Raw genomic sequence first — 17,390 nt, 5'->3', positions numbered from 1 at the left:
CCAGGGGCGTGATGACAATATGGAACGGAGAGTCTGAAGATGAAACGATTGGGGTGAGGATGAGAAAAGGGGTTGGAGACCACAGCCTTGATCCCCAGATGGGAGGACGGCTTGGATTTCAGAACTGGAGGAGTGGGAGCATGTGGTGAGTGGTAAGACCTGGGATGTGAAGGGGTGGGGGGAGGGCAGCTGCTGCTGGGCCTGGGAGACAACCTAGACCCGGCCCACACTCCTTACGCAGTTAACACTCTGTTATTGGGTCTCTGCTGTGTGCTGAGCCTGAGTTAGGACCCGGCCAATGAGCACTCCTGAAACTCCTGTGACAGCTCATGCCAGAGAGCCCGTCTGGCTCCCGTCTTCACCCTACTTCTGGTGTCTGGGGGCGCTCCAGCTGGACAGGGGTTTTCTGCTCGTTCTGGTACAGCTGCATTCAGCAGCTGCTGAGTTCCTCTCCAGAAGAAGCTACGTTTCCAGCAGGAGAGACATGCTGACTGTACACCAGCTCCTTGCACTCATGATACACCTCTGCTCATTAACCCTTTCGTGACTGCAACCGTGGTGGGGGCTACAGAAGTGAGGAGATCGGCCCCTACCCCCATTTCACAGACGGGCACACTGAGCCCAGAGAATATGGGGGAGGATGGGGAGTGTGGATGAGGAAACAGGGGTCCTGATTCTGAGTCTGAGACGGCCCCCAGTGCCATGTAGGGCCACTGCCTCATCTTTAGGAGGTGGGCCCTGCTTCTCCTTAGCGACCTGCCAGCCTTGACTCTGCTTTCTGCGCTTAATGGGTCCTCATTCTCCATGAGGCCAGGCTGTGGTACCCCTCTTCCCCAACTGTGGTTTGCCCAAACCATCGGCATGAAGCTGCTTTCCTCTTTCTCCATAAAGTTGCTGACTCTTTGAATTACACCCAAATTGAACCAGACTCAGGGTTTCCTAGACAATTCCTTCAGCTTCGAGGCAGCCGTGTGAAGGTGTCTACGTCCATGTTGGTGGAATACCCATCGGAATACCCTGCTCTCTGTCCTGCATGGCCCCTTTTCTAGTCTGTTTCAGATGGCCAGAGCTTAGCCGCGGGTCCTCTTCTCTATTTCCAGCCCCAAGGTGACCTTATCAGATGCTGGGAGCCCAATCTACGGGCCACATCCTCTAATCGCTCCTTCTATAGCACATAGGGGTACTGCTCCTTCCCAGTGGGGATGAGTGGAGATCATGGAGCTCAATCATTTGAATTGCCTCCATAGTAATCGTTGACCACATTGGTGGAAATGTAACGATTTGTCTCTCACTCTGCTAATTATTCCACATGCTTGGGACATTAGCATATCCCCACAATAACAATGAAGCAGTGTTATTATTATTTCTGTGTCTCGTCTGAGGAAAGTAAAGCTCAGAGTAAGTTTGGTAGGTTGTCTAAGGCCATACAATTCTGAAGTGGCAGAGGTGGGATTCACGCCCTTTGCCTAACCCCTCGCTCTTCTGCCTGCACGCCCCCTCTCAGAAGGCAGAGGACTCCTGTCCTTTGTAATATGAATGATGTGGGTCGTCTGCCAAACAGCAGAATGAGCTGATGTGTGTAAAGCACATGGTACAGCGTGTGGCAGGTCGATTATTAATATTTGTTCATCTGCACTCATTTTTCTAGGCGTGGGAACAGTCCGTACAGGCTCCTCAGTAGCCAGAGAAACGTGGGGCGTGGCCAGTCAAGGATTGGGGTACAGGCTACTCAAATATGTGGTGACCCTGGGTCACCACACCCAGCTTCCAAACCTGTACCTTGCTGTTGTGTTCTCTCCAATGAGTTCTTTGGAAACGTGCAGCAGCAGAGGTGGATTTAAAATATTGTGCGTTTAAGAGAGTCTGGCTTGAACCTTTTTCTGGCCCTTCTTCCTTCCTATCAACCGTGTTGATTTTCCTTTATATTTCTTCAATATCTTTTTGCTCCTGGAGTTAGATCTTGTTCTTTGTGTCACCACCCCAGCAGGTAGGGAAGAGGCCGTTGTCCCCGATTTCTCTGATTTGGACAAAGCAGTGCAAGAAGTCCTCATGGCAACCCAGAAATCACCATTTGGCTTTATGAATGTGTGACGTGAGACCCAGAGGGACCCACTGTGCTGACAGTGTTTGGTAACAGGGCGCGGGATTTGTGCACACACAGGGCCTGTCTAATTATTCACTGTTCACACTCTTGCCCCTTTTCATCCTTTTCTGTCCTGGCTGGAATCAGGAAATCAAAACCTAGTGCCCTCACTGTACTCTCCTTCGGGTGAGCCAATGCAGAGTGAACACGGAAACAGGGTGTATACCCACCTTCCGAGCCCCAGGACTCAGGCGAGGAGGCGAGGCTGTGGCAGGTCGTGGAGTCCAATCTGTAGTGAAACAGGGCCCCTGAGCTCTGGGGTGGGCAGTGCCAGCTCCTCTCCTGCTGCTGGGTCTCCCGGTTAGAGCACCCCCAACTGCATGCTCCCTTCACCATGAAATAAGGAAGATCTGAATCAGGAGAATGAATTAAGATGTTAATGAGTAGTTTGAGCATCTCCATTCATTCATTTATTCAACAAATATTTATTGAGCACCTACTGTGTGTTTCAAGGTGCTCAATGAACACGAGAGAGAAAGATCCCTGCTCTTGTGGAGTTTACCTTCTAGCAAGGGGGATAAGCAACAATCATAATAAACGAATAAGTTATATAGTACGTGAGAAGGGGATGAGTGCTGTGGAAAAAGGAAAAGAAGAGCAGGGAAAGGAGACGGGAAGTGCCAGAGGAAAGGGCAGGGGTGTGTGGTTTTGAAAATGAAAGCACCGGGGGAAATTCAAGGGGCATTCTGATTTAAGTTTTGTTTTCAGGTGTCCTTGGCTTTGGGTTGTAGGAATACTGACACTATGTGAGTGACTGGGCATGAGTGAGCTGTCCTTGGCAGGAGACACACTTGCACCCCTGGGAGTCTTGCGGGAACTCAGAGGTCCTCCCATCCACTGTCCTGCAAATCTGGCAGCTCTTCCGTAAAAGGGCTCTTTTCCCTAAAGAGATTTCACTCCACACCAGCAAGTTGCAAATCGACTCACACCTCACACTGGCCTCTGTCTTCCTGCTGAGCCGACACAGCTCTCCCAGTTTCTCCTCAGCCCAGGAGGAGCTCAATCACCTGCCCTCCATCACTTTGTCATCAAATCATGAGGGAAAGTGCTAGAGTTCAGGTGTTTGAGACAGAGACAGAGGCAGAGAGAGCATGTGTGTGTTTGTGTCTGTGAGGGTGTATGTACATCTAATTTCAACTGTGGTAACTCAGGCCCAGAGTTAGTGTCTCAGATCATTCATCCATTCATTCATTTGTTCATTCGTTCGTTTGTTCGTTTGTTCATTCAGCAAAGGAGCACTTGCTGTGCTCCTGATCCTGGTGCTCCACGATGCGCTAATTCATTCTTTCACCTGGTTTTCAGCCTGTGTGGCAGGACGCTAAGTGCTAGTGACCAGGTTATGGCAGTGAGAACGTTTGGGGGCCAATGAATCAACTGCACAAATAAGACCCGAAAGGTGCACTATTTGTTCCCTCCTGAGAGACACTGTAGCCTCGTGGTGAGTCAGAGAAAAAGACCTTGTCATCCCTCATTTCCGACCAGAGGTCCTCACCTCTACTCCTGCCTCACTGGGAGACAGGTCAAGGCCAGGACAGAGAGCCAAGGTCATGTGCTCACAGCTCTGAGAGGAGTAGAGCCTGGATCCCCACCGCCCTCCTTGGGCTCCTCACCTGCCACCCCCACGGTCTCCATTTTGCCAGCTGATTGGTTTGCTGGTACCTGCATAGGACCCTCTTGGGATTCTGAGTACTTTGGAGACTTGCCTGAGAGAGGATTAGACCTGACTCCAGCTCTGGTACCACGACGATGGGGTGTGCCTCTCCACAAACCCTGTCACCCCCGCCTCTGTGAAGAAGGCCTGAACTCCCTGCCACCCATGCCACCAGGTGGTTTGAGGTTTGAGGTTTGAGGGTCTATGTGGAGAATTCAGAGTGGCCCTGGGAGATCGGTCTCCATATTCGTACCCTGCAGCTCCATTTCCCTGCCTGACAGATAAGACCCCATCCTCACCTTCCCATACCTGCACCCAGCCCCGAAATCGGGCCAGTGTAGACCTTGACCAGGAAGTTTGGGGAGGAGGTGAAGGGAGAGAGGAAAGGGGGAAACCCAGCGGGTGGCCTGCATCTTTAAAGATGAATAGCACTGTTTGCTCATTAGGGAGATTATTCCAAGCAAGACGGCAGCCAGACACTCTAGTGCAAGCATCTGCCTGCTACTGGGAGATGATATTTATTGTTCAATCCTTCAATGGATGTAAATAAACAGCCCAGCCCAGATAATGTTCCAATAAACAAACACGCAGCTGCCAGGAGTTCCCTGGATGGCTGACCTTTGAGGAGGCCACTCTGCTGATGTTTTAATAGCAGTCTGCCTGGCAGTGCCAGGGGTAGCGAGGTGGCAGTGCTGATTGGTGGATGGGCTGCAGGAAAGGGGGCTACGCCACCTGGGCAGATCCCAGGCTGAGGGCTGGGGAGGGCAGGTGGGGGTGCCTGCATGTGCCCTCAAGCATGCTGTGGGGACAAAACCCCAAAAAAGCAGTTTCCAGGCTCTCGGCCTCACATAGAAAGGTGCTGGCTCGGGTAGTAAATGGCCATCAACTGTGATCAGATGCCAGCAGCTGTGGCTAGTTGGCCGTCAGCTGTAACCCGTAGGCCATTGGCCACTAATATAACGGCTGTGGCTACGCTAGCAGGAAAGGAATGGGGGCTAGCGAGAAGATGGTGGCTGGCAAGCGCGGACTGCTGTTAGGCAGATTATGTAGATCCTGCTTCCTGTGTCTCCAGCCCAGCCGCCAGCGAGAATATATTGGTTTGACTCCCCTACTTATGGCTCCGTGGGTGTTCCTTTTTGGCCTTACCGTGTCCTGCGTTCTTGGGCGGGGAGCGGGAGCTGAGACCCTGCACGACGAATGGTGCAGCGAGCAGGGTCCCCTGCGTGACACATGGCGCAGTCGGCAGGATACGGTGCTGGCCAAAGCTTTCCGAAGGGCAGTGGAGCAGTTTGTGCGTATGAAAGCTCGGTCTGAGGAAGACCAGGAGGAGCAGCTGCCGGAGAGCTCGATTCCCGTGGAGGGGTGGAAAGATGCGGATGGTTCCCCGACCAGCAGAGGCCGGAGAAAGCGGAGAAAGCGAAGGTTGTTGCCGCCCTGTGGGCTGGGAACTGCTTGCTGAGGCAGCCCGGCTGCAGGACTTTTAGTCCCAGGAGGAAACGCTTGCTGAGTCCTCCATGGGAGATGAGGGTGAGGTCAAGGTCATCCCTCACCCCCAGGACAGCCCTGGCGAATGACTATGGACTATGGGGAATTGCCTTCTATCCCTAATTTAATGGACGCTTGACTGTTTGGGAACATACCACCATGTAGTGGGACTGGCGAGAATGTTTGCTTTTGTGTCTTGACTGGCCGCCATTGATAATATGTAAGCACCTTGATGTGAGCCGCTGTTGTTCCAGCACAGTACCCCGAGAGGCCCAGAGAGAGAGTGGCAGTGCCCTGAGAGCCCTGGCTGTGTCCAGGAAGTCTGGCTGTGTCCAGAGAGAGTGGCAGTGCCCTGAGGCCCTGGCTGTGTCCAGGAAGTCTGGCTGTGTCCAGAGAGTGGCAGTGTCCTGAGAGGCCCTGGCTGTGTCCAGGAAGTCTGGCTGTGTCCAGAGAGAGTGGCAGTGCCCTGAGAGGCCCTGGCTGAGTCCAGGAAGTCTGGCTGTGTCCAGAGAGAGTGGCAGTGCCCTGAGAAACTCTGGCTGTGCCCGGGGAGACAGGTGGTACCCTAAGAAGCCCAGGAAGTCTGGCTGTGACCAGAAGTACTGTGGTGGTCCCCTGAGAAAACCTGGCTGTGCCCGGGGAGACAGGTGGTACCCTAAGAAGCCCAGGAAGTCTGGCTGTGACCAGAAGTACTGTGGTGGTCCCCTGAGAAAACCTGGCTGTGCCCGGGGAGACAGGTGGTACCCTAAGAAGCCCAGGATGTCTGGCTGTGCCCAGAAGTACTGTGGTGGTGCCCTGAGAAACCCTGGCTGTGCCCAGAGAGCCTGGCTGTGTTCAGGATAGTGCATTCACCTCCAGGCTCCTTGCACAGGGACCCTCGCAGAAGACGCTTGTCGCGTAGATTGTGAGGCGAGACCCTGTAGGGGTGGAGTGTGGGGACAAAACCCCAAAAAAGCAGTTTCCAGCTCTCGGCCTCACATAGAAAGGTGCTGGCTCGGGTAGTAAATGGCCATCAACTGTGATCAGATGCCAGCAGCTGTGGCTAGTTGGCCGTCAGCTGTAACCCGTAGGCCATTGGCCACTAATATAACGGCTGTGGCTACGCTAGCAGGAAAGGAATGGGGGCTAGCGAGAAGATGGTGGCTGGCAAGCGCGGACTGCTGTTAGGCAGATTATGTAGATCCTGCTTCCTGTGTCTCCAGCCCAGCCGCCAGCGAGAATATATTGGTTTGACTCCCCTACTTATGGCTCCGTGGGTGTTCCTTTTTGGCCTTACCGTGTCCTGCGTTCTTGGGCGGGGAGCGGGAGCTGAGACCCTGCACGACGAATGGTGCAGCGAGCAGGGTCCCCTGCGTGACACATGCATGCCTGTTCCTGGTAAGCCACAGGGCGGGGATGGCACAGTGTACCCTAAGTGCTTTGGTGGAGGTTCCTACATGGTACGGGCAGGACTGGGGGTCAGCCATTATGTCCCGTGTGACCTCACCAGTTGCTGTCTTCCTCCTCTTTATTGAGGTGCAATTGACAAATTAAAATCGTGTGTGTTTAAGGTGTATTTGATGTGTTGATGTACGAACACACGTACGTTGTGAAATAATGGCCACGGTCAAGCTGATTTGCGTTTTCTGTCACCCCACACAGTCAGCGTTTTCTCTTTTCTTCTTCTAAGAGGACACGTACGCGACGCCTTCCTAGCACATTCCAAGCATACAGTATACAGCATAGTTAACTCTGGTCACACTGCTACCTATTAGGTGTCCAGAACTTACTGAGCCATAGCTGGAACCATTCATCCGTCAGCAGACGTTTAGGTTGTTTCCATGTCTCGACTGTGGTGAATCACTCACCCGCTGTTAAATATTGAAAGCTTTCCCTGTGCTTGGTGCTCAGCTGCGCCCCCAGGCTTTGACTGCCCATGCCGTCTAGCACCCCCCTCGCCTTCAGCAGTATTCGCTGGTACAGCTGGGGGTCTCTATAAGACTTCCTGCCCCCGACCAACTCTTCTGACTGGCTGGTCCCCCCACCCCACCCCACGAGCAGGTGTTAAATGTTTTGTCTACCCCTCGAGGTACAGGGGGTTCCTGCCAAGTGCTAGCCTCGGTCAGAACCGGGCCCACGCAGCTGTGTATTACGGCTTCCATGGACTGATAAGAGCCCTACAACTGGCTGGGGTTTCCAGCCTGTGAGCTCCAAAAAAGTGGTCACGATGGGGCACACGCGTTATGCTATAAACTAAAGGTCCCAGGCGACACAGGATAGCGTGGCAGGGGAGTGGAGTGGGCAAGATCTCACTGAGGGTATCCCTAGAAAGCTAGTCACCAAGGCAAATTATTAGCAAGGCCATTTGGCGAGGGCAGAATCGGAACACACAGACGATAACCATCGAGAGCCGTGCTGGCCAACATGGTCGCCGTTGGCTCTACATGACTGTGAAGCACGTGACGTGTGGCGGGTCCAAACAGGTTTGCTGTAAGTGTAAAAGTACACACACTTCAGGTGTCAAAGATTTCGTATGAGAAAACGAATGTAAAACGTCTCATTCACAACTTGTTAATACTGTGTACATACTAAAGTGCTAACACTTGGGGCCCATTGGATTAGATAAATTATTGAGGAACATCAGTAGGGTAATTAAAACCTAATTTCGCCTGTTTCCTTTTTCAATGTGACCCCTGCTAGAAAAGGTATTATTGCATATGTGACCCACATCTGGGGCTGGCGTTGTTTTTCTGTGGTCCAGCGCTGGTGTCTAGAAGAACGTTCCATTGTCCTGAGGTGAGGCCTGAGGGAACACCATGCCTTACCACAGAGAACACATTCACACTCATTCCCCTCAAGACAGGGCTAAGTGAAATTTTTCCCCTCTGGCCCCATTTTAAATATATTTTTCCTCTTCGCTCCCTCTGCCAGTGTGGCATGTGTTTAGAAAATCTGTTAGTACCACTGATTTTGCTATTGCAGGTCACTCTTCCTTGTGACGTAAGAGGTTTTTGTCTCCTAAGGTGACTTTGGAATAAATCTGATATTACCCGCTATGTGTTTCAGTCACCAAATTCTCAGTTGGTGGTGCCACGTTGGTAGGCCTTTTGCCATATGGTATACACGTGCTCCCTCGGACCTTACTTGGGGCTGGTTTGATAATTCCTGGTTACACCCCAGGGAATGAGCCAGATCTCCTGGGAAGAAGACACAGAGGCATGAACACCCCACGTGGCTTTATTTGTATGAACTCTGAGCCCATCAGGAGACAGCCTCCTGGAGAGCAGGGCTGAGATTCACCTTGCTTCTCCAGCAGCTAAATCAGAGCCTGGAACACAGTGGGAATTCCATAAGGGCACGTGGGTAATGAATGAGTGTGGCATGTCACTCCGTCAAGGGACCTGTAGGGTTAGGATGCGGTTTCTTCTTGGTTTCAGCCTCAGAGAATAACATCTTCTAAACCCCCAAATTTACATTAGTGGCTTCTTTACATGTTCTGGCTTAAAAAGAAAGCAATGGCCGTTTTCATCCTTTCTCACTGCTTAGGTGATCCACAAATATTATCTACACTATATAAAATAAGAAATTTGATTTGTCCTAATGTGTGATAATAAATCTTGTTTGTTTTAAGCTGTCACTTCCCAAGCTTCAGGGTCCTTGTATTGGTGGCTGAACCATAGCCCCTGGCCATCATGTCTCCTTCATTGGCCTTTTTGGCAGCCATGGATTACTGGGAGCAGTAAACGGTGACACCAAATTCTCCTTTCTTCATCCTGCCTCTTACCTTGATCAGGCCTTGACCAACTAAGTGTTCCTTGTCTGGTTGGTAGAATGTGGTTCTTTTTCCAGAGGGAGTTGATCATTTATTTAATAGCTCCTTATGTTTTCTCATATTTATTGACAAATAAAAAGTATATATATTTAAGGTATACGATTTGATGTTTTGATATATGTATGTATTATTTTTAAAAATCACCACAATTGAGGTAAATAATATATCCATCACTTCACATATTACTGGTGTCTGTGTGTGTGTGTGTGTGTGTGTGTGTGAGTGTGTGTGTGTGTGTGTGTGTGTTGATGAGCACTCTTAAGGTCTACTATCAATGTAAAGACTGTCCAAACCTGCAAAGAATTTGTATCAGAGTTTATTTGAGCCAAAACTGATGACACTTGCCAGGAAGCCGGATCTCAAAAGCTTTGGGAAATGACAGTTTTGCAGTTTCTTTTATGCGTTTGAAATTAAGGCGGGAACATAAGGAAGATTGCATGAAGGTGGGAGAAAGTAAGGCAGGGACCAATTACAGGATCGTTAGCAAAATGACTGCTCTCTTGAGGGTGGTTACACTTACGTCAAAGGTGTGTTAACCCCAATGCACAAGAACCATGGACAGGGTTTGCTTAAGGCAAAGATGAACATGTTACTAAAGAAGTTATATGCCTGGGGTGTCACTACCCATTCCTAACCTGCCACGTTAGGAATTCATGATCAGATCATCCTGTGAGGTTACTTTCTGTGGAACCCCTTTTTCCTTCCACACTACCCTCTTAGCAAATTTCAAATATACATCTCCGTATTATTAACTGTAGTCACCATGCTATACATTAGCTCTCCAAAACGTTTCCGTCTTATAACTGAAACTTGGTCCCCTTTGACCAACCTCTCCCATTTCCCGCACTCCCCAGACTCTGGCAACCACCATTCTACTCTCTGCGTCTATGCGTATGGCTGTTTTACATTCCACATAATGAGATCATGCAATATCTGTCTTTCTGTGTCTGGCTTACTTCGCTTAGCACACTGTGCTCCAGATCCATCCCCGCGGTTGTAAACAGCAGGATTTCCTTCTATTTTAGTTTTCTCCATCCATTCATCCATTGACAGACACTTCAATTGTTGCCATGTCTTGGCCATTGTGAATAAGGCTGCAGTGAACATGGGACTGCAGATATCACTTCGAGATGCTGATTTCATTTCCTTCGGGTGTGTACACAGGAGGAGGATTGCTGGATCATATGGGATTTCTATGTTTCATTTTTTGAGGAGCCTCCATGGTGACTGTTTTCCACAGTGACTGCACCAATTTGCATTCCCACCAGAATGGCACAGGGGTTCCCTTTTGCCCACATCTTTGCCAGTGCTTGCCAGTGACTGCTTACTGAGCACCAACCATGTCTTGGGTGCGTGGCCAGCAGTGGGGCAGTGCTGACTGCTGCAGGCACGGTCTCTGCCCCCATAGGACTCTCTGTCCCAGGTCTATTAGCCTGTGTGCAGCTCCTGCCCATCCCCCCAGACCCTGCCGGGCTTGTGCCATCTTTCTGCAGTTCATCTCCATCGTCGGCCTTCTTGCCATCCCAAAGAGCTTAGAATATTCTGCACAGTTTCTTGTTCCTTCCTCCAGACCACTTATAAAAGCATTAAATAAGACTAGTCATAACACTAGTGCTTGGGGAGTCCCCCAGTTTCCACTTCTTCACACACAAACGTGTCTTTTTCTGTCTCTCACTCGGTTCTCTCTCCAATGCCAAACTGCCCGAAGTCCCGCAGAGACTCATTATTTTTAAATACCTTTTTCATGTGGAACCTTGTCAAAGGCTGTTGGAAAATCTAAATAGCTAAGAGGGAAGTGCTGAGCAAGGAGTCAGGAGACCTGGGTTCTACTCCTGAAGGTCATTGATTTATCATTGAATTTGGGGCTCAGACCAGCCCCAATCTCAGCTTCTCTGTTGGTCAAATGAAAAGGACTGTCCGGGCAGTCAACATCGTTAAAACTTTTACAACCATCCGATGAGGTCATGTTATTTAAGAATGCTTTGAAAGGTATCAAACACAAATATAAGAGATCATAATTTTGAAAATTGACAATAGCATCTTCTACATTCACAGGCAGGATTTTCTCCCAAAAGAATTGCAGTAGCTAATACGCAGTAGACATGGTTCCTCAGGGGTGATGTTTGTTTAACTCAGCTGCTTTCAGCCCTTGAAGGGATTCATGTTTATCTAACCAATAGCATAGTATGCAAACACATAGAAGTGTGGATGCTGGAATCAGTCAGACCTTGGTGTGGGTCAAGGCTATGCCGTGGCCTCGATGTATGACCTTGAACAAGTGATTAACCCTTTCTGTGCCTCTCCTGTACATGGGATAATATTAAGGCTTACCTCACGGAGTTAGGAGATTTTTTTTTTTTTAAGTATAGTTGATATACAATATTATATTATGTTCAGGTGTACAACATAGTGGTTGGACATTTTTATCCCTTATGATGTGTTCAGGACACTAAATCTAGTAGCCATCTGTCACCATACAAAGTTATCGCACTCTTAGTATTATGAGATTTAAATGAGAAGGTAAACGTGTGTAGAATGCCTAGTACCAGATTCCTTACTCCCTCTCGTTGCCATTGTTATGTAATCGCCCAAGAACTGACAGCTGGTCCATCCTACCTACATTTCATTTTTGTCCTTCGCTTAGCAAATCCCACCACAAATTCCTTTTATCCGTGTCTTGTGTGAGATTCTTCCAGCAGATGGATGAACAATGCTTTCCTTTCCATTTTCTGAAACAAGTAGTGGATTGGGTGGGGCAGGGAGGTGAGGGAGACCTGTTTTTCCAAGTACGAATTTCCCACCCAGGCAGAGTACCCATGGGGGGCCATAACCCCATCCCACCTCCCTGGGGAAAGCCATGCCTGTGAGAACTGGCCCTATGGGTGCTCCCTGATCCATCCCTCTGTCCTTGCTTTCCTCTGATGTCCACCTACATCCAACACATCACCTCATCCTCAAGAGCAGGGGAGTTGGAGCCAAATGATAAGGATCGCTCAGGCACTGAATCCAGTTTCCCTTGGGGGTCAGACCACACGGGCACGAGATAAGACAGTTCTACCAGCATTCCCTCAGAGAGCCTGCTCCAGCCAGAGGCCTGAGGGGATTGGAGACCAGCCAGGTTGCTCAGTGTCACTCTTGTCACTCTCGTGATGCCTCTCCAGAGGTGACTCACAGCTGGAGATGAAGCCTGACTGGGGAGGGGCCAAAGCCCTCACTTGGGTGGTAATCCCAATTGCTTTTACATGTACTCTCATTTCATTCGGAGTAAGGCAGGACCTGGCCAGGTGGACGTCTGGTGGCTTGCAGGTGGGTACAGAAGCAGGAGGGCTATCGGAATTTAAGGCATTTTGATTTTCAGAGCTAAACATATCTCTCTTTAATTCCTTTACTAGTTTTTGGGTTGTGGTTTGGTTTGGTTTGTTTTTCCATGAGTTTAATGGGAAATTAGGAAAGAGGAGTTTTAACTACATCAATTTATGTCTCCATGTTTAAAACGAATATTTTCACGCTCAAGTAGTTGAGCATTAGTATCAAGAATGACTGGCGAAAGCCACTGGGATTGAATAGGCCAGAGACAGACACTGACCTCAGCCCCTGCCTTGGGTCACACCCCCAGGAAGTAACCACGAAACCCATCAAGGAACGAGTAGGTCTGTCACGTAACTGGTGGCAGGAAAGGCATGAACTTCAGAGTCTGTCCCCAGATGTGATAGCTCAGGCCCGTTGTTTAATGTACCGGGCTCCCATTTTCCTCATCTATTTTCAGTATATCAGTTAAGACTTTTGATGTTGCAAAAAGCCTTTTCATTACTTTAATGATAAGGAAATACCTTGGTAATCAGAAAGTCCTAATGCAGGGCAGGCTTTGGGGTTCTTTTGATTCAGTGGCTCAGGGACATCACCAAAATACAATTTTTTCTTTCTCCCATCTCTGCTCCTGATCTGCTCTGGTTCCAACTCCCTCCTCAGCACAACAGGGCTGCCACCTCTGTTTCTCTGACCCTATTGAGGGTGACGAGAGATTCCTTCGCTTCCTCCTATCATGTAACACAGTGTGCTTTCTCTGGGTCCACATATTAATTGACTTGGGCCTGCTTTCTCCCAATCACTGTGACAAGAGAGTGAGATGAAATTGATTTGCTTACGCCAATCAAGGGCGACCCCAGGAAGCGGGGGCAGGGGGGCAGGTCCGATCCCACCCAAAAGGTGAGAGAGGGTGGAGTAGATGCTGGAGGGGGTCATGCAAGTCATGACAAATGGACGCTAAACTCATAGGATTGAGAGGATTATATCAATAAGGAATTATGTGCGAAACCATCTGCCACTGCCTGATGGCTAGGAAGGGCTTAACAATAATGCCTAGAAGGAAAACAAACAGAGTCTGGGACAAACCGAAAATCAAACACATTAATCATAAAATACCTCGATGTCAGAGTCCGGTGAATTCAACAGAAATGAGAGGCAGCAGACTTTCAGATGAAGTGGTGTGATTAGGTGCCACTGGTGTGGTGGCCCCTGCTATTATGTGGCTCCTCTGAATAACTCTTCTATTCTCCTTGCTCTCATGAGACGTTAAAAATTAAATATTAAAAACTAAAAATAAGAGTATATCACGGGACTGGTTGGAATATAATTTTTTTCTTTAGCTTTGTTATTAGAATCTCTAAAATTATACTCCAGGTATCTTACAGAGTCTTATGCAAATGGCATCTGATCAACTTTGGAGACCCCCTAGGGCCTCTCCCTGTCACCCTCCAGTGTTCCCCTCATCCTTCTTACATTGTCGGTAATCTTGGGTCCTGACTTCTGTGGGTGGACCATTAGCACTGGGCAGTGATCATGCCAAATCTCTGAGCTAAGATTCGTGATGATTCTGATTCTAGAACGGAGGCCATCTTTTCTAAATTTGTCCTCAGTCATGGAGGGAGTGTTGGCCAAAGTCTTTCCCGGTTGTCTCCACGTTGTCCAAACAGTTCTAGGAAGGACTTGTGGACGGCTCAGGGACGATCTACTCTGAAAAGTGTTCTCAGAAAATTGCAGATGATTCATACCCAGAGCATATTTTCCTGAAATGCCCACATCCCCTTCCCGGGAGACATGAATAGAACCTCAGGGAGGTTTTGGGACCCTACATCTCCTCCAAAATCTGAGACATGAGCCACTGGTTTTAATGGGCAGAACGAGCCCACTCGGTGTGAAACTTCTGGGGTTAGCTCCTGGCCTGGTTCCCTTGCAAGGTGCAGCAGAGCTAGTTGGGTACCAGTTTCAAAGAATCAGCCCACATCCTTATACCCACATGTGTTTCCACTAACAAATGTGGCAAATACTATTGCCTGTCTTATAGGATGGCACTCTGAGGCAGCTTCAATTATCTACTGTGCCCCAATCCGCAAACCCCACCCCCCAATACCAGCCTCACCCTCTTCTCTAAAGACAGACACACAAGGCTTCAAAGACGTAAACCTGAGGCGCAGGGAACTGGAGAGAATAACAGCGATTCTTGGTGCAGTCCTGTTTAGGGTCCCCGCTTCTCCTTGTCGTTCTCACGTGAGACCCATGATGGGCTGTCACACCTGCTCCTTTGGGCCTGGCCTCTGGGCACTGTGGCAGCAGAGCTCACTGCCTCTGCCCTGGCTGTTAGGAGGGTCTCTGGGCTGCAGCTCGACTGGGGCAGTGCAGGATCTGAACTCACCTCGGTTCTCCTCTCCCTCTTCTCCACAGATCCGGGTGGATGGGCCCCGAGGCAATGCCCTCCAGTACGAGACTGTGCAGGTGGTCGAGCCCGGCCCTGTCCTCCGGGATATGGCCTTCTCCAAGGACCACGAGCAGCTCTACGTCATGTCAGAAAGGCAGGTAAGGCGCTCTGGGCATGAGACATTTGTCTTGCAGCTAAGTACTAGCCTACGGGAGGCCAGCTGCACAGAGCGGATTTGATGGATGGCCCAGTGTGTATCCTTTTCGTTATGCTGCCTGGGGACTGAGGCTGAGTGTACTGAAAGAGGAAATGAAAACTTCTAAATATCAAAATATCTGTGACTCTAGAACAAATCCTCTAACTTCAAAAGGATGGTGTGTGTAGGTTCTGGGCCAACATTTACTGTCCATTGAAGGCACTTAGTACAGAGGCTCAAGTGGTTTTTGGTCCAGATTTCCCTAAACAAAGTATAGGTTCCTACCAAGGTATCTTCCGGAACCCTGAAGGTCTATGGTGGGCAGGGATTTGCTGTCTAAAAATCCTAGTTGTTGGAACATCATGGAAGAATCAAATGGAAGGAGATTCAGAAAATACGGTCTGTGTGTGAGAGATGAGGTGACATACAGAATGTGTCCTAGGCCTTTAGGTGTACCTGAAACTCTCATATGGGACCTCCATCAAATCCCACCAGGCCAAGCCAGGCAGTGCAGCCATGGCTCAGGGATTACTGTTAACTGATACTGAGTTGGAAGGAGCAAAACTGGGCTTGCTTCTGGGACTCAGCGGAGAACGAAGTTCTCCAGCAGTTCTTGAGCTCGCGCCAGGAATCCGGGTCTTCAGCAGGCCAGGAATCCACGTCACCTGGAAATTCCATCTACTTAAGGGTATACCTGGAGTAAAGTACCCTAATTCACTGCCTAGTGTGTTCCACCACACACGACACACCCCACCCCACGTGTGGATTCGCACTGCCACACGTCTGCCCCTGTCATCTCGATGTTGGGTCATTCCCAGGAGCTGTCCCTCCAGCCCATGAATATGTATGTGGCAAACGCAGCATCCATGAAAAGCTGAGCACCCCCCCCATTCATCTTCATTAGGGAGGCCTGAACTCCCCAAAGGACCTTACTCACAGAGTCTTGATTGTTCCTGCTGTCCCCTCTCTGCATGGTGAGGGAGATAAATACCACATTATACCACCCACAGGGCTTGTGCATTATGCCTTGGCAGCTCACAGTAGCTCCACCCTCCCCAAGAGTTCGATGACATCTTCTCTTGGTGTGGGACTCTCCGTCCAGCTACACTAGGACCCATTGTGGTGCCCTGGTGGAGGCTGCCATGCCTTGGAAATGGCCTGACGTGGGGCCAAGAGGGGAACATTCTACCCCAGGAGTCAGGACTGGGCATGAGGCCCCTCCTTTGCTTTCATTCCTTGCTCTCTTTCACTGGGGCCCATACTCCCCATTCCCTGCTTCCCCACAAGGCCCTAGACAATGAGAAGAAGCAACTTTCCATGGAGGAATGAATCCTTTGGAGAAGACCCAAGACTTCCATAAGGCATCAAATATTTTAAGATTTTTTACCTGACCTGAAAGCTGGGATAGCCGAACTGGGACTTAAAACACTGAATGACTTCCAAAGCTGGAAAACATAAGTCGGGTGAAGCCCCGTCTGATAACTGAGTTGGGATTCTGAGTCCGTTGTCCTCAGTTTCCCTGAGAGTGCAGCCAGTACTCAGGACCCATCGGTGAGGCATGCTGTGAGCTCTGGATTACTGGAAGGGAAAAGAAGGCAAGAATGGAGCATTCATCCATTCTAGGGCTGTTCCTCACAGAGATGGAGGGTCACCTGCCACCCAAATCACAATCCCAAGGACCCGACTGTTGGACCAACACTGGCAGCCAGTGGGTTTGCAGATTCTTTGTGGGAAGGGGTAGGGTAGCACAATGGTTGAGTGCACAGCTCTCTGTCAGAATATCTGAGCATGAACCTTGGCTCTGACATTTACTAATCTTGCTTTCAGGAAAGTTCCTTAATCACTTTCAGACTCAGCATGCTTCTCTGTCACATGGAAATAATAATATACCATAGTGGTGTCCCAAGAATCAAATGACGTAACACATGTAATAAGCATGAACCAAGCCTGGCAAAAAGTAAGGTCGTGATAAATGGAGGCTCTTACTCTTATGACATTGTAACAGGAGTGTTGCATGGATGTGGGCCATGTTTAGAGTCAGGCAGGGGGTGGCATCAAGATTCTGGAAGATCGATGAAGTATGAAATTCAGGAATGCAGGTCAAGGCCAAAGCAGGTCCCGGCGAGAGCAAATCCAGAACCCACAGCCCGCTTTCCTCACTGAGCACACCAGGTAGAGCTCAGGGCCAGAGCCTTTTGGTAAATACACTGGGGAGACACCAGCCCAGGGGGTCGGGGCGAATCCCAGTCTCCATCGCTGGTGGGTCAGTGTCAGCCACGATGGGTCAAACACTTTGCAGGGCTGAGTCTGCAGGTGAAAGGTGTATGCTCAGTAATGATGTCTGCTCTGCCTGGACGACACACTTCCCTTTGTCATCTGGCTAATTTTTCCTTGTCCTTCAAAACTTAG

At 49.6% G+C, this 17,390-nt stretch overlaps 1 protein-coding gene across 1 annotated transcript in view; it reads left to right on the top strand.

The window, feature by feature from the left end:
* The window catches only part of PLXNA4 (plexin A4), a 410,115-nt gene that overhangs the window by 252,756 nt on the left and 139,969 nt on the right, over positions 1 to 17,390 (top strand). The window contains exon 4 of the mRNA XM_081038260.1: positions 14,812 to 14,943. Coding sequence (XP_080894386.1) covers positions 14,812 to 14,943 — 132 coding nt within the window. The remainder of the gene's footprint in view (positions 1 to 14,811; positions 14,944 to 17,390) is intronic.

This window comes from Rhinolophus hipposideros (assembly GCF_964194185.1).
Source record: "Rhinolophus hipposideros genome assembly, chromosome: 25".
NCBI classification, from domain to species: Eukaryota; Metazoa; Chordata; class Mammalia; order Chiroptera; family Rhinolophidae; genus Rhinolophus; species Rhinolophus hipposideros.
This window is presented reverse-complemented; position numbering and strand designations above follow the sequence as displayed.